This window comes from Bufo gargarizans, chromosome 10, assembly GCF_014858855.1.
Source record: "Bufo gargarizans isolate SCDJY-AF-19 chromosome 10, ASM1485885v1, whole genome shotgun sequence".
NCBI lineage: Eukaryota > Metazoa > Chordata > Amphibia > Anura > Bufonidae > Bufo > Bufo gargarizans.
The window spans coordinates 76,211,912-76,236,567 of NC_058089.1; the positions used below are offsets into that span (position 1 = coordinate 76,211,912).

At 44.2% G+C, this 24,656-nt stretch overlaps 1 protein-coding gene across 4 annotated transcripts in view; it reads right to left on the reverse strand.

Moving 5' to 3' along the window:
* Positions 1-24,656, reverse strand: part of RASGRP2 (RAS guanyl releasing protein 2) — a 304,234-nt gene that overhangs the window by 277,909 nt on the left and 1,669 nt on the right. Inside the window, exon 1 of one of the 4 annotated variants that reach the window (XM_044269502.1) lies at positions 1,784-1,888. The exons of 2 other annotated variants lie outside the window; for them this stretch is intronic. In XM_044269502.1, coding sequence (XP_044125437.1) covers positions 1,784-1,876 — 93 coding nt within the window. In that variant the 5' untranslated portion in view covers positions 1,877-1,888. Of the gene's footprint in view, positions 1-1,783; positions 1,889-24,656 lie in introns of those variants that run through there. One more of the 4 variants, XM_044269511.1, reaches the window with a different exon arrangement.

A 24,656-nucleotide genomic window follows, 5' to 3' on the forward strand; every position in this document is an offset into this window, starting at 1 on the left:
ATGCAGGGTAGAATACGTGTATCAACCCTGCATTTCTTAATACCCTTTATATTATTTAAGGGGCTAGGCTACCTTTTGGGGGTCTTTTTCGCAGACCCCCCTTCTCTGGCCAGACCTGCAAAGCATACTTACCTACTCCCCACTGCTGTATCCCGGCTCCGTCACTCCCCAGCCTTAGCTTCCTTGCTCAGGTCGCCCTCCGTCAAGATCAGCTTTGATTCCACTGCAACCAATGAATGGTCACAGCGGTGACCTGCCCTCCTTGCAACACGTGACCAAACTACTTGATGGGGCATGAGCAAGGCAGCCTGAGACCGGGAGCTAAGGAGCCAACTATGCTTCCCTTTGCAGGTGTGGCCAGGAGGAGGGTTTGCCAACAAAAAAACTCAAAAGGTGACCAACCCCTTTAAGTGCATAAAATTAATATTATATATCAATTTATATCTGCATACAATTGGAGCAAGGAAGTATAACTTCTACTTAGGTAGAGCCAGACCCAGGGCTGGGATTAAAATTTTAAGAAATAGGCTCCCTACTCAATGGTGAAAAGCAGACATGCAGTATCACAACACATACAGTACCGTGAACAGGTTTTACGCTTCTTTCACATTAGCGTTAGGATTGTCTGGAAGGCTATATCGTACTAACGATAGCACGATAGTGTGCCGGAAGTCTGCTCCAGAACCGTTCAGGATTATGAGGAGGGGTCGGAGATGCGTCTGCAGCACGGCAAACATGCCAAGAGGCGGCCGGACAAAAACCGTGCCGGACAATCCTAACGCTAATGTGAAAGAAGCCTTAGGCAGGTGTGGAAAAATGCTGCAAAGTAATAATGCTTTCAAAATTTGAAAAGTTCATAGTTTATTTTTATGAATTAACAAACATTTTTTCTAGGTACACTTGCACAAAGTAAGGGATTTTGTAGGATTAAAGTCAGGTGTATGGTTAAACCAATTATACCAAGCTAGTGATAATGACAATTATTTTCATGTGTAGGTAGAAACACAGCCGCAGCTGTGTAGGAAGCTTAACCCTGTGTAAGGAATAGACAAACTCTACTACAAAGGTGAGGTTGTGGAAGTTTCATGTCAAAGGCCATACACCAAGGCAAGACTGAGCACAGCAACAAGACACAAGGCCGTAATACTGTAACAGCAGTATAACTGAATAGTATAAGTGAGTATAATAAATAAATAAATCAGCAAGATCTCAACCTGGGTTTCCAGGCATGCTATGCAATCTATTTAGAAGAAGCTTAAAAAAAATGTTGAGGACCGTAGACACAGTGGTCAGTGGTCAGCCAAGGAAACTTAGTGTAGCAAATGAAAAAACACATCATGCTTACTTTCCTTCGAATTTAGAGGATGTCCAGCAGTGCCATCAACTGGCAGAAACCATTCTGACCCAGGTACACCCATCTACTGTTCAGAGAAGTCTTGCCAAAAGTAGTCTTTAAGGAAGAATTGTCCCCAAATATCCATACCCATGACAAGAAAACAAGGCCAAGCGACTGAACTATGCATGAAAACATAAGAACTGGAGTGCAGAAAAATGTCCGCAGGTGTTCTGGACTGATGAGTCAAAATCTGCAATATTTGGCTGTAACAGAAGGTAGTTTATTCACTGAAGGATGGAGATTGGTATAATAGTGAGTGTCTGCCGACAACAGTTTGGGACTGCATTTCAGCACATGGAGTGGTGGATTTGGTCTGGTTTAAAGGGGTTATTCATCCCCTATAATGCCCCCCCAAATGCCCGGGCCCTTCACACAAATTGTACGTACCTTGTCCCCTGGCCCCCGTGTTGCTTCTGATGCCTGCGCGGCCACCGCTGCATCTCCCCTGCTGAGAAATACATGCAGATACTTATCCATCATGCAATAGTATCAGGGAGGCATCTCATTGGCTCCTCTCGTCTCCTCCCCGTCGGGTATGGGTGCTAGGCTCGCTCTGTCCCTCCACACAGGTTGTGGCCTTGTTGCTGGCTCAGACTCTCTAATTCTGGCCATAGGGTGCACCCACTCCCTCTGGCTCTTAAAGGGCCAGTACACACTCACCCTAATCTCCAGCCAATGGCTAGCCTCCCAGTGTTAAAGTGCCTGAGCAATAGGTTCTAGTAATCTAGTGTCATGCTTAAGGTGTTTATTTACATTTGTCTATGCATATAATGACTTCTATCTATTTTCCAGATTTGACCTTTCGCTGCCTTTCCAGACCTCTGCCTGATCTCCGCAGTGCCCCTGAGCAGCCCTCCTTGACCTTGGAATGTTTTTTGAATTGCACATAGTATGCATTCCCTGATCTTGGCCTGCCCCTGAATATGGTTTTGCCTGAACTAGGGCTGCAGCAAACAATTATTTTAGCAATCGCGTATTCTACCGATTATTTTTACAATTAATCGAGTACTCTAATAAGAAAAAAAGAATTACCGTAATAGACTGTTTTCCATTATAAAACTCATCAAACCCCCTGCCATCTGTCCCATTCACCCTTCGTTCCCCCCTGTGAGATCAGCCCAAGTGCATCAGTTCCCCCAGTGCCATCAGCTTCATTCCTCCCAGTGCCATCAGCTCTACTATCCACCAGTGCCATCAGCGTTCCCCCAGTGCCATCAGCCCCTCCATGCCATCCATTGCCATGTCCCCCACTCCCCCAGTGACTCCATGCCATTAATTGCCATGTGATGTCCCCCACTATCTTCGATCAGCCCCTCCATGCCATGTCCCCCACTCCCCCGTGCCATCTGCCCCTCCATGAATTCCATTTCTATGTCCTCCTCCCCAGTGCCTCCATGCCATCCACCATGTCCCCCACTCCCCCAGTGCCATCAGATCAGCCCCTCCATGCCATGTCCCCCAGCGCCATCAGCCATTCTATGCCATCCATGTCCCGCCCCCACTACCCAGCGCCATTAGCGCCTCCATGACATTTCCATCCATGTCCCCCAGCGCCATTAGCCCCTTCAAATCACAGGTCCCTTATACTTAACTTATACTTACCTTTCCTGGCAGTGCCCTGACATGAAGTCCGCAGGAGACGGACTGCATCTTCTTCCCACTTCCCAGCATGCACTGGGTTGGACCTGACATCACACACAGCACGTAAGGCCCTGGCAGCGCGGTGCGGACGGGAGGCCACCGACTGAGAGGCTTTTTTTCACTCGCGCTCCGTGGTCACGTGATTTAAACAAATTCTCAATGCAGGGAAACTGCATTTTTTTTATTTATTTTTTGCATCGATAACATCGATGAATCGTTGCAGCCTTAGCCTGAACCCTCAGTGCTCTTGTAATGACCGGCAACACGCACAGGGAGGAAAACAGGGAAAGCCCTGCCCAAGGGAGAGGGAAAGGTGGTGACCCCTAACTCACCTTGCAGCTGGCACCTGACTGCCCTGACGTCCCTAGACGGGTTCCTCACCCGTGCGGCGATCACGTGCCTAAACCCTGGCTTTCCCTGAAATGAGCCCTAGATAATGAACGGGCCGGTGGGATCGCTAGTCCTCACCACTGCACTAAGAGGGAAACACCAGGGAGAGGACAGACAAACACAGACAAACACAAACACCCAGGTGGACGGCAACAATTGTCCACAAAGGTCCAACAGGGATCCGGAGGGTAGCGTTCTAAGGCAACACTCAGAGAACGCAGCAACACAGCTCCAGTGGGTCAGAATAGATGTCCAGGCAGGAAGCTCTATATCTGGCAACCAGAGAAGTGTGAGAGGGGAATATAAGGAGGATTGGGAGTGCTGGACAAGGAACAGCTGAGAGAAGGAGCTACGGATCCCTGAGTGAGCCAAAAGGGTTTGTAAAGCAAACCCAGAAAGCTACAATAAGGAAACTTCCCTATCTGACATAGAGCGTGCAGCCAACCGCTGCGACCTCCTGACCCCGGGTACAACGGAGTCAGGCGTGGCTCTTGACACCCTCGTGACAGCTCTTGACTGCTGTAGGTCAGCTGTCAACAAAACAGAGACGACTCCAAGAGGTAGTGGTCTGGTGCTTCCCCTGCTGCAAAATCCAAAATCCTGTATAGGGGTTAAAGAGTGAATACCAGAGGATTTTGGCAAAATTGCCCAGCCCTAGTGGGTACTATTTGTATTATGGAGACCACTTAATATAAGTGATGACTACTGTAAGCTAGGCAATGCTCCTCTTGGTTTCTAGGAATATTCAGCTGGCGTCAGAAACTAAAAACTGAACTTCTTACAGACTGCTATATCATACTACTTTCTTGATCTGACTACAAGAGGATGGAGGGCTTGGCAGCAGAACTGTCTGACAAAGAAATAAAGCAGCACACAGAATTAGAGGACCTCTTTTCTTAGTTTTTATTTTTAAGAGGAATCTGCTTTAAAGAGGTTTTACACCTTCATTTTCACATTATAAACATTCCCTCTAACACCTCTGTATTATATCCTCAAGCAGAGGAAAGGTATGGGCTTGCTTCACAGTGCTGATATGTGGGGTTGCTTTTCTCACTCTTCTTCTCCCTCTTAATTCGTATCACACCTTAGAAAAAAAGACTCCTCTGTATCATGTCCTGCTATAAATTTACTACCCCCTTATATATTTTTTAATAAAACCTTAGATTGTTTTCAATAGCTTCATAGTAAAGAGTTGGAAGGCCCCCATAGACCTACGATAATCTTGCTTGACCTCCAGCCTTCTGCCATTTCATGTGACGTTACACTTTGACAAGCAAGGCTTCATGTGAAATGGCATTGGTTCAGATATGTTCACACTTTGCAAATACTGTGAAGATTGTCTGGATTTACAGGCAGAAAATCACAATGTATTACAATCCTAATGAACTAGCTGAGATCCACATGGTTTGGGAAAAATCAGCATGGAAATTGACATGCGGTGCAGATTTTAATTCCACAGTATATCATGGATTTTCACTGCAGATTTTAATTAAGCATAGCTTTGAGTTTTTGAGAAAAATATTTAAATTAGCTTTCCTGACAAAAAGGGATAAGAAAGGTCATTGTGTGTGACTCCTGACCCTGTCACAGTATCCCACTCAAGGATGGGATAGTATTGGAGGTCAACAACGTGCAGTTCTAAGGAACAAAAAACTGGGAACCAATCATAATGACTACAAACATGGCACTTAGCTTGACAGTTACAGTCTCAGCGTAGAGCAACTCACAGTATGTAATAAACACAAGGCCACCATAGGCTTGGTACGATCTTGGTATGTAGACTCACAGGCAGAGGGGACATACTGTAGCTGCCAACTGCCCTCTGTACAGGAACATGTACTTATACATAACCAAGGATTGCCAGGAATTCTCTGGACACAGAGCACTCGCAAGTAAAGCCGTATTCACACATCAGTGGTTTGGTTAGTGATTTCTATTGGTGATTGTAAGTCAAAACCAGGAGTGGAGCCTCCACAGACATAAGAGAAAGATCTGCACCTGTTCTGCGTTTAGAGCCGCACATGGTTTTGGCTCAAAATCACTGATGGAAATCACTGACTGAACACTGTGTGCATAAGGCCCCATTCACACGACCGTATGGCCACCGTGCCTGTGTTGAGAATCGCAAATAGCGGTCCACAAAATATGGGCACCGGCCATGTAAACTCCTCACTGACTTCGATGGGTCCGCTAGCCGCAAGATATGGCAAAAGATAGGACATGTCCTATATTTTAAAGTGCTGAACCGAAAGCCCATGCAAGGGCTCCCGAATGTTTTCGTTGGCTTCCGATCCATGTCTCCGCCCTGTAAAAGATAGGACATATCTGTCAAGTCAATGGGTCCGCACCACAGGACGGCGTTCACACAGGCGGTGCCCATGAATTATGGACCCGTATTTGCGGTCCGCAACATGGGCACTGCGGCCATATGGTCGTGTGAATTGGGCCTAAGGCATAACACCACTTCAGCACCAAGGACTAGGCAGGGTTTGCAACTCTGCAGCATGATTTATTGCTTTTTCAATAATGAATGCTGGCAGGGCCCAATGCTTCCCAAGCACTTCCTCTGTACTCTACCCTCTGAGGCATGCTACAACCCCTTATATTGTCTTGCTCCACCTTAGAACGGAGCCAGTGTGGCACTAAGTTAATGTGACTGCACATAAGTTCAGTTGACTCAACAATAATTTTAAATGAATTTACTACACACTTGCTGAATTGCTGTTCAGTCGATTCATGTGAACTGCAAGCTCTTAATTTATTGCTTCCTGTTTTGGAACCCGAAAGTCTGTAGCTCATATGACTGAAGTACAATGTACTGTAAATCTATCAAATATTAGTTAGTGTGGCTGTAATAAAAGAGGTTACTGCACTGAACTGACCAACAAGTTAACACCTTCATAATGGAGTCTGGATCGTAAAGCTCCCATATGTTTGGTGTCACAGGCTTTATTAGAGTTTTATTAGGCATTTTTGTTGCTGGCATTTTTTGCTGTGTTTTTAGGCAAAATACTCCAGCTCCAGACGTTACATGGAAGTCTATGGGAAATAGTAAATGCAGCATACATTTTTTTGGAGTAGCCCTTTTTTTTTTACAATGGTGGTGCTTTTTTTAGTCAATAGTGGTTTTTGAAATCGCATCATGCTTTGGGAATGTTTTTTACTCATTTTCTAGTGTTTTTGTCCCATAGATATGCATTGCTTCTTTACAGTACTTTGAAAAACGCAAGTGCCAATGTGTTGTGTTTTTTAATTACTTTTGATATGGGGTATGCACTACTTTTTTGGGGTGCAGACCGTCGGATGTGGATCGCATGTCCGTGCAAAGGCAGAAAACCCACGGAAGCACTATGGAATGCCTCCGTTCCGCACCGCACCTTCCAGATTGCTGACCCGTTCAAGTGAATGGGTCTGCATCTGTAATCCGGCCTATACCCATTCTGGTGTTTCGCTCTGGTAGATAGGGTAAGCGGGAGCAGCACAAAAAGGCAAAAGTTCTTAACTCAAAATGTCAGTGTTTATTCACACTTGAGGCAATTGCACAAAACAGCACGTAACTTTCCAGTCTTGGTGATAATTCACACACAATGGAAAGTTCATATAACACAAGTCACCTTGCTGGCAGTTCTGCCTCCAGTAGTTCACAGCAGGCTTTAGGGGGCCTGTTTCTCCCGTATGTGGCTCTAAGCCCTTCAGCACAGCACAAAGCCTTAGATCCCAAAAACAGAGACACCTCTGCTGAGCCCAACTGCCTATTTAAGGACAGCCAGGTGCTGCCAAAACCTGGACCGGTACTTAAACTCTGGTCCGGTATTTGACCTCACCTGGCTGGAAACCAGCCCATCTGCACATGCTGAGAGGATAATACCTGCCTTGCCAAACACAACCCCTCACTGTGTCACACTGTATATTGCAGAACCCTGAACGTGCATGCACTGCTACACTTCGGGCACCCAGAAGTGAGTGGCAAATGCATAGTCAGCATTTACATCTGAACTTGCGCCCCTACTTGGATCTATGGAACAGGCACAGGATAGACAGGTGCAGGCAAGATGTCTGGCCCTGTCAATCAAGGAGGAGAGGGGAGAGTCTTGAAAAAGTAGGGCTAGCCCCTTGCTGCGCTAATAGATTTTTTCAACTCTAATGTGCAGGTTTTGCAGGATTATATTCAGTAAAGTTCAAGTTGTAGGCAGGAGTCGTTAAATATGCCAAAAAGTAAGAATGATAAAAAAATATATATTTTGCAGAAGGGTGACAGCCCCACACATACAGATGATGTCATGAAGGACTATCTTCAGCATAAAGAAAAAGGAGTCCTGAAAGTGATATGGCCTCCACAGAGCCCTGATCTCAACATCAAGTTTGTCTGGGATTACGTGAAAAGACAGAAGGGTTTGAGCAAGCTGAAGGAAAAGGGTGATCACACCAAATATAACTCATTTTGTGGCTTCATTTTTATTATTGAGAACATTATCCCAGCTTGTGAGGCGAATGGCATCTCTTAGACGGTCAAATATTTGAAGTATTTTTGAGCCTCCCTGAAGAAACGCTCTTTTGAATGACAATTGGAAGGTTATTATTGTATGCCACTATTTCCCAGGTGTCCCCCAACCTGCAGATCTGTTGTAATGTCAGGTCTATTGGTTACAGGTCTCTTGCCATTCCTCCTATAATGTAATTACCCTGCCCCCAGTCCCTAGTTTAAACACACCTTCCCCACTGAGGTGCAGCCCATCCATACGATAGAGCCTGTAGCCGACAGAGAAGTTGGCGCAGTTCTCCATATGTACAGTTCTTGATCCACTTGTTAACCTCCCTAATCTCCTGCTGCCTTTCTTGTGTGGCTCGTACAGGCAGTATTTCGGAAAACACTACATTTGAGGTCCTTGCCCTAAGCTTTTGACCTAAATCCCTAAAATAATTTTTCAGGATGCTCCACCTACCTCTAACTTTGTCATTGGTTCCGATATGGACCATGACTGCTGGATCTTCTACAGCCCCTCCCAGTAATCTGTCAACCCGATCCGCGATGTGTCGAACTCGAGCGCCAGGAAGACAACACAATGTTCGACGATCCAGGTCTTTGTGATAGATCGCCCGATCTGTACCCCTACCAGCACCTGTATGGCCTGCTCTGCTCTCCTGGTCCCCTGCTTATTGGAGCTGACATTCCCCTGACTGGCAGAGGAAGTGTCCGGCTGCAGCATTGCTTTAACTGAACTTACATCCCTCTCATCTGCCAACCTTGCAAACCTGTTGAGGTGTGTGAGATCAGGGCTAGCCTCCCTGGCACTCTTCTCTCTACCCTGCTTTCTAGCTGTTACCAATCTAGCTACCTCATTTTCATGATCCTCCATGCTACCACCCTCCCCAAAATCTACCTCATAGAGACATAGAGTGTTTGCTCAGTGAGCAGCAAACTCTGTTTCAAATTGCCAATGCTTCTCAGTGTTAAAACTCGCCCAGTTAGATACATGATGTGCGATTCTAAACGGGTAATTTGCTCACATTTAGAACAAAGATATGCACCTTTAAACGGCTGTTCCAGAACTGCATACATTAGACAAGATGTGCACTGGACTGCGCTGTCAATAATGGAAAACATACTTAATGGGGATTACGCAAGAAAAGAGAAAAAAAACAATACAGTGATAAGAAATAGCGTTGGGCGAGCATGCTCGGCCAAACACCAGTAAGGCTCAACCATCGCGGAGTTTGGCTGAACATCGTGTGTGCTCAAGCGCAATGCTCGAGTCGAGTGTATTTAAATGTAAATTAGCATCTATTTCTTAGAGTTCCTGGGATTTGAACTCCCAATTTTTGTACATTGCTTGAAACCAAGCACGTGAATGCTCACACACTCGCGTTATTGTCTGCTAGACAATAACTTCAAACCAGACTGCTTTTTTCCTCTCGATATTCCTGCTAGAAATTTAAGGATATGGGCACACAGAGTGTAACCCGAAAAACCATGTAGCCATTAACAAAGAAGACTGAAAAAACAAGGCCTTTCTAATTAGTTAATATGATGCTGCTGTGGCTCATATGGCTGCGTGGTACTCATCCCAACCTCAGCACAGCCATTCATGTGACCTTACCCTAAGAATACATTGATAAGTAGATATTAGCATCTGGGGGCATGTCTCTACACATTCTCACACTGTCCAGTCAGTGCTGACAATACTAAACTATATAGAGACACACCTGTCTGATAACACTCTGTTGCCAATTTATTCATAGATTTCTAGGAGGGATAACAGAGGAATGTCAGAATTCATAGCTCTAAATTGTTATTTTATGGGGAATAAAGGAATTTACAAAAACACATGCCAGAAGACAAGTACTTATTAATGTGTTAGGGGGAACTTAACAACTAGAAAAGATATTTCTACATGTGTGGTCTAGGGCGGGATTAGATGGGAAATTGCATGAATTACAAAATATAACCATGTGGATTTACTCAATAGTTGAGCTACCACTGGATTTCCCAGTCAGTTGTACAGAAATATTTGCAGATACACTGATTCCACACTTTGTAAAAGTCTACAAAAAAACTGGGCCACATACCAGAGAGCCTACCATAGTGGTGTCAACCGAACCAGGTAAAGACCACACAAGTGTGAAGTATATAGGTCAATAGACCACTAGATACTGAGATATTTAATCACTGACTGCCGATAGCTTAGGCTACTTTCACACTAGTGTTTTTTGCAGATCCGTCATGGATCAGCAAAAATGCTTCCATAACAATAATACAACTGCATGCATCCGCCATGAACGGATCCGGTTGTATTATGTCTTCTATAGCCATGACGGATCTGTCTTGAACACCATTGAAAGTCAATAGGGGACAAATCCGTTTTCTATTGTGTCAGAGAAAACGGATCCGTCCCCATTGACTTACATTGTGTGCCAGGACGGATCCGTCTTGCTCCGCACCACATAGAGGACAAAAAAACGCTGCAAGCAGCGTTCTGGTGTCCACCTCCAAAGCGGAATGGAGACTGAACGGAGGCAATCTGATGCATTCTGAGCGGATCCTTTTCCATTCAGAATGCATTAGGGCAAAACTGATCCGTTTTGGACCGCGTGTGAGAGCCCTGAACGGATCTCACAAACGCAAAGCCAAAACGTGAGTGTGAAAGTAGCCTTATCTCACAAGCAAGCTGTAGACCATGGAAAGCTTTTCTGCGAAGCAAGTTAATTGTCTTACCTTTGGGCTTTCAATGGCACCATTCGATTTACCATATCACGTATTGAAAATGGGAAATAAAATCTTTGTACATTGAAATAAAAAAAACGTACATTTTCCCTTTTTTTTTTGAATTGACATTATTCTTATTATCCTTGTTCTGCAGGTCAGCACAATTATAGCAATAAGAAATGTATATTGTTTTACTATGTTTTTCTACTTTTAAATAATAAAAACTGTTGACATTTTTTTTTATTTACTTAGCATCGCCATAACTTTTGCACCTTTGTGACCAGACAGATTTTTGCTAATCTGAGACGTGTCACTTTATGTGGTAATAACTTTGAAACACTTTTACTTATCCAGGCCATTCTGAGAATGTTTTCTCGTCACATATTGTACTTCATGACAGTGGTAAATATGAGTCAATATGTTTCACCTTTATTTATAGAAAAAATCTAAAATTTACAAATTTAAATCTGTTTTTAAGGCAGATAACGATACCTAACAAAATAGTTATTACTTTACATTTACCATATGTCTGGTTTATGTTGGCATCATTTTGAAAATGTCATTTTATTTTTTTAGGACATTAGAAGGCTTAGAATTTTAGAAGCAATTCTTAAATATTTTAAGAAAATGTCTAAAACCCATTTTTTTGAAGGACCAGTTTAGTTATTAAGTCACTTTGTGGGCCTTACATAGTAGAAACCACCCAAAAATGGCCACATTTTAGAAACTACACCCCTCAGGTTATTCAAAACTGATGTTACAAACTTTGTTAACCCATTAGGTGCTCCACAAGAATTAAAGGAAAGATTTTCCATTTTAATAAATGTTTTCCTGTAACACAGCAAGGGTTAAAAGCCAAACTAAATTCAATATCTATTACCCTGATTCTGCAGTTTACAGTAACACCCCATATGTGGTTGTCAACTGCTATAAGGGCGCACGGCAGAGCTTAGAACAGATGGAGCACAATATGACTTTTGGAGGGCAGATTTCACTGGAATAATTTTCAGGCGCTGTGTCGCATTTAAAGGTACCCTGAGGTATCCCATAGTGGAAACCCCCAAACAGTGACCCCATTTGGGAAACTGCACCCCCCAAAAAAGTTTTGAAGGGGTGTAGTGAGCACTTTGGCCCAATATGCTTTTCATTGAATTTAGAAACCATTGGCTGTAAAAAAGAAAAATTACATATTTTACTGAACAATTTCACTTTAGGCCCAAGTTTTTCATTGTCACAAGGGGTAACAGGAGAAAGTCACCATAAAATTTGTTACCCATTTTTCTCCTGAATATGTGGTTGTCGACTGCTATATGGGCGCACGGCAGAGCTTAGAACAGATGGAGCACGATATGGTTTTTGGATTTCACTGTAATAATTTTATAAATTTCAGGCGCTGTGTCGCATTTGAAGCTACCCTGAGGTACCCCAAAATGTGACCCCACTTTGGAAACTAGGGGGTGTAGTGAGAATTTGATCATTTTACGATATTCATCTAGGGGTATAATGAGAATTTATTTTTACATTTTGGAGTTTGTCTAATTTTCCAAATTAGAATTAGCTAATAATATCGTGAAACGTGGAGTGTTAAAAAACTGTGGATTGCACAATAAATTAAAAATGGCCAAAAGTGCATAAAAGAAGTAAAAAAAAAAGTAAATTGATTAAATTAATAATCTACAGAAGTATGGTAAATACGGAAACACTGCTTTATAAATAGCCTAATTTTATAAAGCCTGTCATGGATGGGGTCGTCACGTGGGGGCACTGTGTGTTGTCAGCGAAATGAAGAAATCACAGGATTGTCTCAAATCGCTGACTTGTCATTACTTCCCTGTACATGGGGGTATCGTACAACACATCCAATAAGATCTCATAGTGTTTTTTTTTTTTTTTATGAGACCCATATTTAGAGGAAGGCCCCAAAATGTTTAACTGTCCGCCACAACAACAGGGCACCATACGCCATTCTTGGCGGTGGGGTGACTAGTGATGAATTGAGCAGAGTATAAATTGGTCTGCTCAACCATCAAATTTAGCAGTTCTTCTGATAAGAAGATTAAAAAAAAAATCCACCCCCCTAAACCCCATAACATCATAACGGATGCCTGTGACAGAATAAAATTCTTGAACAAACGGAGTATATGACTCTGTGGGCATCCATTCAGGGTCAATGGCGCTAGTGCCAGGCAAAGAATTTCGTCTGCGACTTTGCTGTGGCTCATCATCACTAGTGTTAGCAGGCGATAAGCGGCCCATAAGCGCACCTAGGTTTTAGAGGAGAACAATAAGAAAAAAATATTTTCCATTACACCTCAGGTCAGACCAGCAATCAGACTCCCAAAGTTAATCAGACCTCAGCTTACAGCCCCTATCAGACCCCCAATGTCAATTAGACCTCAGATAAGACCCCCAATGTCAATCAGACCTCAGATCAGACCCCCAATGCCTCAGATCAACCCCCCAACCTTCATCCATCTATCAGCCCCCATATTTCAGCCATCTATCAGCCCGCATATGTCAGCCATCAGCAGCCATATGTCAGCCAGAAGACCCTATATGTCAACCATCAGCCCCATATATCAGCCCCTATATGTCAGCCAGCATCCCCCATATGTCAGCCATCAGCCCCTATATGTCAGCCATCAACCCCCATATGTCAGCCATCAGCACCTATATGTTAGCCATCAGCCCCATATATCAACCCCTATATGTCAACCATCATCCCCCAGTGCAAATAAAAGTGCCCTCACGCTGTGCGCAGCCGATAGCCAAGCCGAGGACCAGGAAGCGGTGAGTACAGAGCCTTCACCAGTTCCCGGTCCTCCTGTACTAATGAAGCGCTTCCATAATGGAAGCGCTTCATTAGTATTCGCCCCATAAGACGCAGGGGCATTTTTCCTCCACTTGGGGGGGGGTGTCTTATGGGGTGAAAAATACAATAACTATGGCTAATTACCAGTAATTTGATCTAATATATAAAGCTGAGTGTATGTATGTCCGCTAAAGGAATCCGCAATCCGTCACATTTACAATCATGAAATTTGGCACACAGGTACATCAGGTGTCCGGGAAGGTTTTAGGGTCCATTCACACGTCCATAGAATGGGTCCGCATCCGTTCCGGAATTCTGCAGAGCGGGTGCAGACCCATTCATTCTCAAAGGGCAGTTGCGCACAAGAATAGGCATTTCTATAGGGGTGCCAGCCCGGTGTATTGCGGATCCGCAATACACTACCAACGTGTGAATGGACCCTTACACCGAGTCTCAGCTCTCTAGGACGTACAGTTTCTGAGATATTCCCCAAAAATGCATTAGCAAATAGAAGCCTGGTCACATGAACCTTATCAGCCAATAGAAGCTCGCAGGCCCTTAGTCTCCACATATACATTAAAGTAAATCCAAGGCTTAATAGCACTGAGTACCTTATTTCCAGATGTGCCTTTGTTTCAGCAATAGATGTTTTCTATCTTCTGAAAATCCAGTTTATTGGCATGCAAATGAGCCAGTAAGGTGCCCAGAGGGGCATCACTCTTACAGGAAGGAGCCCAGGCACGCCTCCTGGCACAATGTGTCCACCCACCCCTCCTACATCACATTCAAGCCATAACTCTGCCATTCTTTTCCCTGCTCCCAGCATGAGGGCGGGCTTGGGCACTAGCAGGAGGCATGCCTGGGCTCCTTCCTGCAAGAGTGATGCCCCTCTGGGCACCTTACTGGCTCATTTGCATGCCAATAAACTGGATTTTCAGAAGATAGAAAATATCTATTGCTGAAAAAAAGGCACATCTAGAAATAAGGTACTAAGTGCTATTAGGCAATGGCATTACTTCAATAGCAATTTTCCTGGTGACAAATTTCCTTTAAAGGGGCAGGGCGCCGTGGATGACACTGTTAAGAGAGAGGAGTGCTGTGGATGTCACAGTTAAGGGGGCAGGTAGGGTGGCCATTCAGGCCACGCTCAAAAGGCCGACTTAAAAATCACCCCAGGCCTGCTAACCCACGCCCCCGATCCTGTTAGGCCATGCGCTTCCAATCCGCAGCCGACAGGGATTAAAAAATGAAGGTAAGATTCAACTTCTGTCAGCTGCGGGGTGGAGGGAGGGTGACTTGCTCCCTGCAGCTCACATTCAGACAGCACAGTGCTGCTGTCTGAGAGTGAGCTGTTCAAAAGGACATCCCTGTGTCCATCCAGGCACTGCGCCGGACAGAGGACAGGGAGTGTGAAAGCCGGACTGTCCTGCATAAAACCGGACCTCTGGCCACCGTAGGGGCAAGCTGCAGTGGAGGTCACAATAAAGGAGACGGTCTGCTATGGAGGTCAGTGTTAGGAGGCAGATTGCTGTAGAGGCCACTGTTAATGGGCAGGGTGTTGTGGAAATCACTGTTAAGTAGACGGGGTACTGTGGAAGTCACAAATAAAAGGGCGACCGCTGTGGAGGTCACTGTTAAAGGGGTGGGTCACTGTGGAAGTCACTGTTAAGGGGACAGGATGCTGTGGAGGTCACTGTTAAAGGGGCGGGCGCTGTGGAGGTCTCTGTAAAGGGGGCAAGGAACGGTGGGAGTCACAGTTAAGGGGACGGTCCACTATGGAGGCAGTATTAAGGAGCAGGGTGCTGTAGAGGTCACTGTTAAGGGGGCGGGGTGTTGTGGAGGTCACATTTTAAGGGAACAGAGCTCTGCGGAGGTCACTGTTAAGGAGGCGGATTATTGTGCAAATCACTGTTAAGGAGATGGGGTACTGTGGAGGTCACTAATAAAGGGTCGGCTGCTGTGGAGGTCATTGTTGGACAGGTGGGAGCTGTCGATGTTACTGTTAAGGGGCAAGCCGCTGTGGAGGTTAATGTTAAAGGGGTGGGCACTATGGAGGTCTCTGTTAAGGGGGCCAGGAATGGTGGAGGTCACAGTTAAGGGGGTGGGGTGCTGTAGAACTCACTGTTAAAGGGGCTGCTGTAAATGTCAAAGTTCAGTGGGCTGCTGTGAAGGTTCCATTTTAAAGAGACACGGCACTGTGGGGGGTCAGTGTTAAGGGGTGGGAAGCTGTGGAGGTCACTGTTAATGCGGCGGGATAGTGTAGATATAACTGTTATAGTGAATACTGTCGATATCTTTAAACGACACAAACAAACATTAAATGAAAAAGATGAAATATACCCGTGTGAAGCCTGGTCCTTCAGCTAGTATATATTATTTTTGTATATTTTTCTTTTCTCTTTTTTTTCTTCTTTTTTTTCAAACGCCTAAACTATTTCTAGCTCACTGCCAATACTCTGGCGAACTAACTAAAACTATCTAATTACCAGTAATTTTTATATATAATTTTTTTTAATTATAATTATATATTATTATTTTTTTACAAACGCCTAACTCCAAGGCCTCATGCACATGACGTACGCATTTTGCAGTCCGCAAAAAACAGATACACAAAAAATACGGATGACGTCCATATTACTTTAATAGTAACTTTTTGTGAGTAGTGTATGTGACCAGTTAACTGATCTCTGCCTTGTCCTCCTTACGTCTTCAGTGTCCTAATATGTTGTCCATAGGTGGCTGAGACAACAGCGATGTGCCTCATTGTTTTGATCACTGCAATCCTGAGCACTCAGGGCTCATATAGACAAATGTATGGGCTCCGTGTCTGTACTGCACACCGACTTGAATGGGTCTGCAATCTGCAAGATACGGCAAAAGATAGGACATGTCCTATGTTTTGCGTAGTGGAGGCACAGACCTGAAAGCCCACAGAATCACTTCCGTGGGCTTTCGGGTCCGTGCCTCAACACCACAAAAGATAAGTTGCATCCTATCTTTTGCCATATCTTACGGATCGATGACCAAATTAAGTCAATGGGTCTGCTTCACAATATGGGATTTACACGGCCAGCGCCCACTCATTGCTGACTGCTACTTGTGGTCCGTAGCACGGGCATGGTGACCGTGTCCATTCCATTTTTTTGCAGCGGTATGCTGGAAAGTTACTCTGTGTGAATTCCGTTTCCATATGTCCGCATGTCCATTCCGCAAAAAAATGGAACATGTCCTATTATTGTCCGCGTTACGGATAAGGATAGTACTGTTCTATTAGGGGCCAGCTGTTCCCTTCTGCAAAATACGGAATGCCCATTGAGTTGGAATGAAATACACTGGACTGCTGTGCTAAAAAAATGGAGAGGACTCCTGTGCGTACACACAGTGGTCCTGATAATGTATCTCAGCGCAGCTTTCAGCACTGACAGCGGTAGAATGGGGGGGAGGGGGCTAAGGAAAACACATTACTGCAGATAAAAGTCCAAGATCGTGGTCACAGACTTTAGAATCATATTTTTCTTATATTGCAAGTGCAGAAAAAAAGTGATTTTTGCACTAATCAGAATAAAAAAAAACTTGGGGGGTCGTTTATCAAATCAGATACATCAGTTTTAAGGCATACAAAAGTCACAAGTCATGGCAACAGCGACATTTCCTGATCCTCGCCACATTTCACAGGGGTCTATATTTAAGAGCTAAAAGTGAGATTAGACCTGGATTATGGCTGATTTAGGCCTCTTTTACACGAGCGTGAACGGATTAGGTCCGGATGCGGTCAGTGAAACTCGCACCATTTTGCAAGCAAGTTCAGTCAGTTTTGTCTGCGATTGCGTTGAGTTGTTCAGTTTTTTCAGCGTTGGTGCAAATCGTTTTGATGCGTTTTTCACGCACGTAATAAAAAAGTGAAGGTTTACAAACAACATCTCTCAGCAACCATCAGTGAAAAACTTGCTTGCGGATGCGATGCGATTTTCACGCATATAGAACATGCTGCGATTTTCACGCAATGCACAAGTGATGCGTGAAAAACAACGCTCATGTACACAGACCCATTGAAATGAATGGGTCAGGATTCGGTGCGGGTGCTATGTATTCACGCATTGCACCCGCGCGGAAAACTCGCTCGTGTGAAAGGGGCCTTACTATGTGCACCTTGTACAAAAGTCGCAACCCGCGCCAGGCGACGCCCTGGTCTATTTTACACCTAGGTGTAAGGTGTAAACCCTGTAACACTCACGCCACATATATTATTAAAGGGATTCTGTCAGCAAGATTTTCGATATGGAGCTGTTCATATCATCCTATCAGTCTCCATTATCTAATTAAAAATATACTAGTTTTACCCCCACCTGTCCTTTCATTTTTGATAAAATTTGGTTTTAGTTATATGCTAATTACCTTCCTAACGTGCCCAAGGGGCTGTCCCTCCCGCCGTTTGCGTCTAGCCGCGACCCTTATCTCGTAGCTCAGCGCCGCCCTACTGCTAATTATTCACTCCTCTCATCGCCGATGGTGCGCCGTAATCTTGCGCATGCGCCCTGGATCCACTGGTCAGCACCCGCGCGGTGTCCTGGCAGCAGACTCAGCGAACGAAGCACACATGTGCCAGCCGTCTGCGCACTTCACTCATGGCCGCTGACCTGTCAATCCAGGGTGCATGCGCAAGATTACTGTGCACCATCAGCAATGAGAGGAGTGAATAATTAGCAGTGGAGTGGCTCTGGGCTACAAGATAAGGGGCGCAGCTGGGCACAAACGGCGGGAGGGACAGCCCTCTGGGCACGTTAGGAAGGTAATTAGCATATAAATAAAACCAATTTTTATCAAAAATGAAAGGACAGGTGGGGGTAAAACTAGTATATTTTAATTAGATAATGGAGACTGATAGGATGATATGAACAGCTCCATATCGAGAATCTTGCTGACAGAATCCCTTTAAGGTGCGCCAGTACATAAATTTGGTGCAGGCACACAAAGCAAAGCCAGGCTCTGTCACCGGGATTAACCCTATAAAACCAGGCATATAGCCTGATAGGGTTCATAAAGCTGAGTAAATCTATACCGTTCTTTTCAGTGTAGGTGTCGGCAGTCAGAAGAAATTTGCACTTTTATGAACTTGAGCTATTGGAGCTTATATTGTTTGAGCACCGCTCCAGCAACGCCCCTGGTGCTCAATACAGACATCGCCATTGTTAACCCTTTCATGACCAAGGGTCATTGATGCCCCAGTGTCCAGGTCAAAATTAACAAATCTGACATGTGTCACTTTATGTGGTAATAGCTTTGGAACACTTTTACTTATCCAGGCAATTCTGAGATTGTTTTCTCGTGACACATTGTACTTCATGATAGTCATATATTTGAGTCAATATATTTCACCTTTATTTATGAAAAAATCCCAAATTTACCAAAAAATTTGAAAAATTCACAATTTTCCAAATTTCTATTTCTCTGCTTCTAAAACAGAAAGTCATACCTAATAAAATATTTATTACTTAACATTCCCCATATGTCTACTTTATGTTGGCATCATTTTGGAAATGTAATTTTATTTTTTTAGGACGTTAGATGGCTTAGAAATTTAGAAGCAATTCTTACAATTTTTGAGAAAATTTCCAAAACCCACTTTTTAAGGACCAGTTCAGGTCTGAAGTCCCTTTGTGGGGATTACATAGTGGAAACCCCCATAAATGACCCCATTATAGAAACGACACCCCTCAAGTTACTCAAAACTGATTTTATAAACTTTGTTAACCCTTTAGGCGTTCCACAAGAATTAAAGGAAAATGGAGATGAAATTTAAAAATTTCACTTTTTTGGCAGATTTTCCATCTTATATATTTTTTTTCTTTAACACATTGAGGGTTAACAGCCAAACAAAACTCAATATTTATTACCCTGATTCCGCGGTTTACAGAAACACCCCACATGTGGTCGTAAACTGCTGTACGGGCACACGGCAGGGCGCAGAAGGAAAGGAATGCCATACGGTTTTTGGAAGGTAGATTGTGCTGGATTGGTTTTCTGAACGCCATATGTTTTTTATTTTTCTGCCGATCGTCTTGTGCAGGGGCTCGTTTTTTGCAGAAAGTGTTGAGGTTTTTATTGGTACTATTTTTGGGTACATAGGATTTTTTGATCATTCATTATTACACTTTATGGGGCAAGGTGACCCAAAAATTGGCTGTTTTGGAACAGTTTTCATTTATTTATTTTTACAGCGTTCATCTGAGGAGTTAGGTCATGTGATAGTTTTATAGAGAAGATCGTTACGGGCGTGGCAATATCTAATATGTATACTATTTCTTATTTATTTAAGTTTTACACAATAATAGCATTTCTAAAACCAAAAAAATGATGTTTTAGTGTCTCTATAGTCTGAGAGCCATAGCTTTTTATTTTTTGGGCGATTGTCTTAAATAGGGTATCATTTTTTGTGGGACGAGGTGACGGTTTGATTGGTACTATTTTGGGGGTCATAAGCCTTTTTGATCGCTTGCTGTTGCACTTTTATTTTATTTTATTTTTATGGTGTTTATCGGACGGGTCCATCATGTGATATATTTATAGAGACGGTCGTTACAGACGCGGTGAAACCTAATATGTGTATTTTATTTTATTTTTTCATTTTTTTATAGGAACAGGCAATGTCTTTTTTTTTATTTACATTTTTATTTATTTATTTATTTATTTTAACTTTTATTATTTTCACTTTTTTTTTATCAGTTCCCTCTTGGATCTTAAAGATCCAGTGGGGCTGATAGTTGTACTATACTTTGCAATGCTCTTGCATTGCAAAGTATAATACTTCCAGATTGCCTGTAGGTGGCAGCACTGGACGTCTTTGCCATGGCAACCGGACGCTTTTGCAAATCACAGCGCTGCAGTCCCGATGGTGGAGAGAGGGAGCTCCCTCCCTCTGTTAACCCCATGGATGCCGCAACCACAGCATCTATGGGGTTACAGGAGAGTGTCAGCATAGAGCTGACACTCTCTGCTGATGGCAGCGGCTCAGGAATGGAGCCACCGCCATCACACACAGAATGGGGAATCGGGGGCAGCGCTGGAAGGGGGGGGGGTCGGGGGGTACAGACTACAATGGGGCAGGAGGGGCGGCTAGAAAATTAATGCATGGGGCGGGGAGGGGGCGGATCGCATGCCATCAGGGCAGGAAGGAGATGAGCGCAGGAGAGGGGCACAGATGGGGGGGCACAAAGGGCTTGGAGCGGCACAGATCGGGGGGGGGGGGGCATGAGGAACACTATCGGCTTTCAGGCTCTGATCTGCAGAGCGCAGATCAGAGCCTGAAACCGGCATTTTAACACTGCCGCGATCCAATTGGTTAGTCTGCACAGACTAACCAATCGGATCGATTGCCGGCAAGGGGCCACTCTGATTGGTCCCTTGCCGGCATTACTGCACTGTATGCTGTCCGTGACAGCATACAGGGCAGGGGCAGAAGCTTTAATCCAAGCGCTGTTTAAAGAGCTGCCAGAACGTATATATACGTGGTAGCTGCACGGGGTATGTGCAGCTATTACGTATATATACAGATTGCGGTCGGGAAGGGGTTAAAAACACACTCCTTTCCCCATAGATTGAAAGCACCCAAGTCTTCTGCTGAGTTCTGGCGCCTGCACACTCGCTAGCATGGAGGGTGCACACCGCATCTTCTACTGCTTGCTGAGCAGCAAAGATGTTCAGAGCGCACGCGCCACTGACGTCATTCCACCTGATAGCGGAGGCACCGTCGGCTTCATCTGCAGTTGCCTCCACTTCCGGTTGTAGTGAGATCAACAGCGCATGCGCACTAATCATCTTTGCTGCTTGGTAACTAGTGAGTGAGTGTGCAGACGCCAGAACTCAGCGCTAGTTGTCAATCTAAGGGGAGGAGAGCTTTTTGTATAAAGAAGGAGGGTCTGTATTGAGTACCAGGGGTGTCGTGGAGCGGTGCTCAAACCACACAATCCCGCCTCCTGGTGCTCCAATAGCTAATTTGCATAAAAATAAAAGTGCTAATTTCTCCTGAACAATAAAAAGAAAGGTATCGATTTACTCAGCTTAATTATTCCCACCAGGCTATATGCCTGGTTGTATAGGGTTGATGCCTTTATAGTATGGGCTGTTGCAGATATGGGGGTTTTATAGCATGTACATCATGGACTGCATTGCACTTTTTGTGATTTGTTTCTTATTAAATGATTTGCTTGCCTTCTTCTCATAGTACATCCTGGTGCCTGATCTCCTCCTCAGGTAAGTGACATGCACCTCGCCATCCACATGATGGAAAATAAAATGTGATTCATCAGACCAAGCCACCTTCTTCCATTGCTCCATGGTCTCAGGTGGCAATTACAGGTGCTTTTGTCAGTGGGCAGGGTCAGCCTAGGCACTCGGAGGGCTCTAAAACCTTTCTACCATAGCTAGCATTAATGGTGGCATAAGAGCAGACGGCTAGCCTTCACTAAGCAGGTGCATCAAGGAGTCTTGGGCACCCATGTCTTTGTTGGCAGTCGACCGGTGTCCACCTCCTTGGACCATTATTGATAGATACTAAACACTACATAACGGGAACACATCACAAGACCCGCCATTTTTAAGATGACCCTGGCCCCAGTCAGGGTCACTAGGATCCTTACCCATTGCCCATTTTTACGGCTTCCAGCACATCAACTTCAAGAACTGGCTTCCTAATGTATCTCACACCTTGACAGGAGCCATTGCAATGAGAGAATCAATGTCATTCACCTCACGTGACAGAGGTTTTAATGTTATAGCTGATCGTTGTATATTTCTTAGGGCTGAAACAACCTCCTGTCTGACTCATATTGTGCCAGATTGTGTCAGAGAAAACAGATCCGTCCCATTGACTTACATTGGGTGCCAGGACGTTTGGCTCCGCTTCGTCAGATGGACAGAAAAATGCAGCAAGCTGCGTTTTGGTGTCCGCCTCCAGAGCGGAATGGAGACTGATCAGAGGCAAACTGATGCATTCTGAGCAGATCCTTTTCCATTCAGAATGCATTAGGGCAAAACTGATCCGTTTTGGACCACTTGTGAGAGCGCTGACCGGATCTGACAAACGGAAACCAAAACGCCAGTGTGAAAGTAGCCTTACAGAAGTCCCAACTGCAGTTCTTGTATTGCGGTACTAATGACGCTTTCTGCTGCCCACTACTGATGTTGGAACACATCTCTGTAGACTTTCACCTGCTCACAGCCATTACAGTGGAGAGATGGAAACAAGCCATGGGAACGGGCACAGAAACTGGCATGTGTACAGAGTAAGAAATCCCTCTGACTGCTCGGAAATAGTAGGAATGTTTCAAAGGCTGCCAGTACTTTATTCTAGTACCATCATGTCATGCTAAATATGAGCATTACTGAGCTTTAATAAACCGAGGTTTATCCTACAACTCCATGGACTTCTACTGGTCATTAAAGGGATTTTCCAGAAGTTACTCAGTGAAGACCTCTCCTTAGGACGTCCGCCGATCAGATATTGAAGACAAATCCTAATGATGGGTCATCAATAGTAAAGATCCTGGAAAACTAACAAAAGACACAACATGGAGCCAGGGGATATAAGCGTGACGTATTGTTAGGTTGTACGGGCACATTTACAGGTTTTCCCAGGAGGCAGGAGACCAGTGGGTTTACCTATACCTTTTGGGTTGTTTTAGGGCGTTCCACTAAGAAGACCAAAATGCAAGTCGTCAAATGTAAGTTTACAGCATTTCATCCACATGCAAAACATAAGTCAAGAAATAACTTTTTGCTTCGGTAACAAAAAGAAAAAAAAATATAAACTTCCAGTGTTCTGTAAAGATCAGCACAAGCTCCCCTGGCAGGAAAGAGACCCGAAGAAAGCACCAGGTCTGAAGGGGGTTGTCCCAGGAAAAAGAATCTACAACTTTCACACCTGATCCTGGATCTGAATACTTTTGCGATTGCATATAATTAAAGAGTCGTCCCTCAAGTTCTTGTTTCTTTGGTTCTCTGTCAATATGTGTTTAACTCTTTGCAATGATTACTACGGCACTGATACAACTTATTCAATAGGATAAGACCTCCTGTTTTCTATACAGTTTAGTCCTCTTTCACACGACTGTATGGCTTCTTCAGTGTTTTAAGGTCTGTTTTTAATGGATCCATTTTGTGTTTCCGTTTCTGTTCCGTTTTTCCATATGGCACATACAGTATACAGTAATTACATAGAAAACATTTGGCTGGGCATAACATTTTCAATAGATGGTTCCGCAAAAACGGAACAGATACAGAAGACATAAGGAGTACATTCCGTTTGTTTTCCTGTTTTTTTTGCGGACCTATTGAATTAAATGGAGCAACGGAACGTGATTTGCGGGTAATAATAGGACATGCTCTATCTTTGAATGGAACGGAAAAACGAAAATACGAAAACGAAATGCATACAGAGTCCATTCAGTTTTTTTTTGTGGAACCGTATACGGACCGCAAAAAACATTAGTATGGCTCCTTTTTGGAATGTGCGATATCTCCATCTAACAGAAGCCGGCTTAATCCAACTAGATGGAGCCAGGCAAGGAAGTCTGTGTCTGTAACTATTATCAATGTGAAGTATTGTCATCTGCTTCCATAATGTATGTTTTATAACTTGAAAATTAATAAAAAAGTATGCTGTTTGTTATTTTTCTTATTTCTTTGTCCTGCTCACTGAGATGGCCGCACATGCTCAGTTTCATCCTTCAACTGCCTCCTGAGTTGTGATAGGGAGATCTGCAGCAGAAAGGACACGCCCCTGAGCTGTCAGCTTGATATAAATCTAGCAGAGCTATAAATGGGGAGATCTATGGATCCATGTGAGGTCCAGGGCTGGTTCTAGCTTTTTAGAAAATGATTGTCATGTACTATATGATTTTAATTTTTTACATTAATCATGGGAAAACACCTTTAAAGGGATATTTCAGGATTTCAATATTGATGGCCTGTCATCAGAATATCCGACATCCCGTACCCCCACGATCAGCAGTTTCAGAGTAGCTCCAACACTGCTCAGCTCCTTCCATTGTGTAGAGGGCAGAGCTGGTAACCACAGCGCTGGTCGCATTGAAGTGAATGGCAGCGCTGATCAGAGGAGGTGCGGGGCACCCGACCCCCACCAATCTGATATTGATGGCCTATCAATACTAAACCATGGACATCCCCTGAACTGGATATAACTGAGTTTATGACTT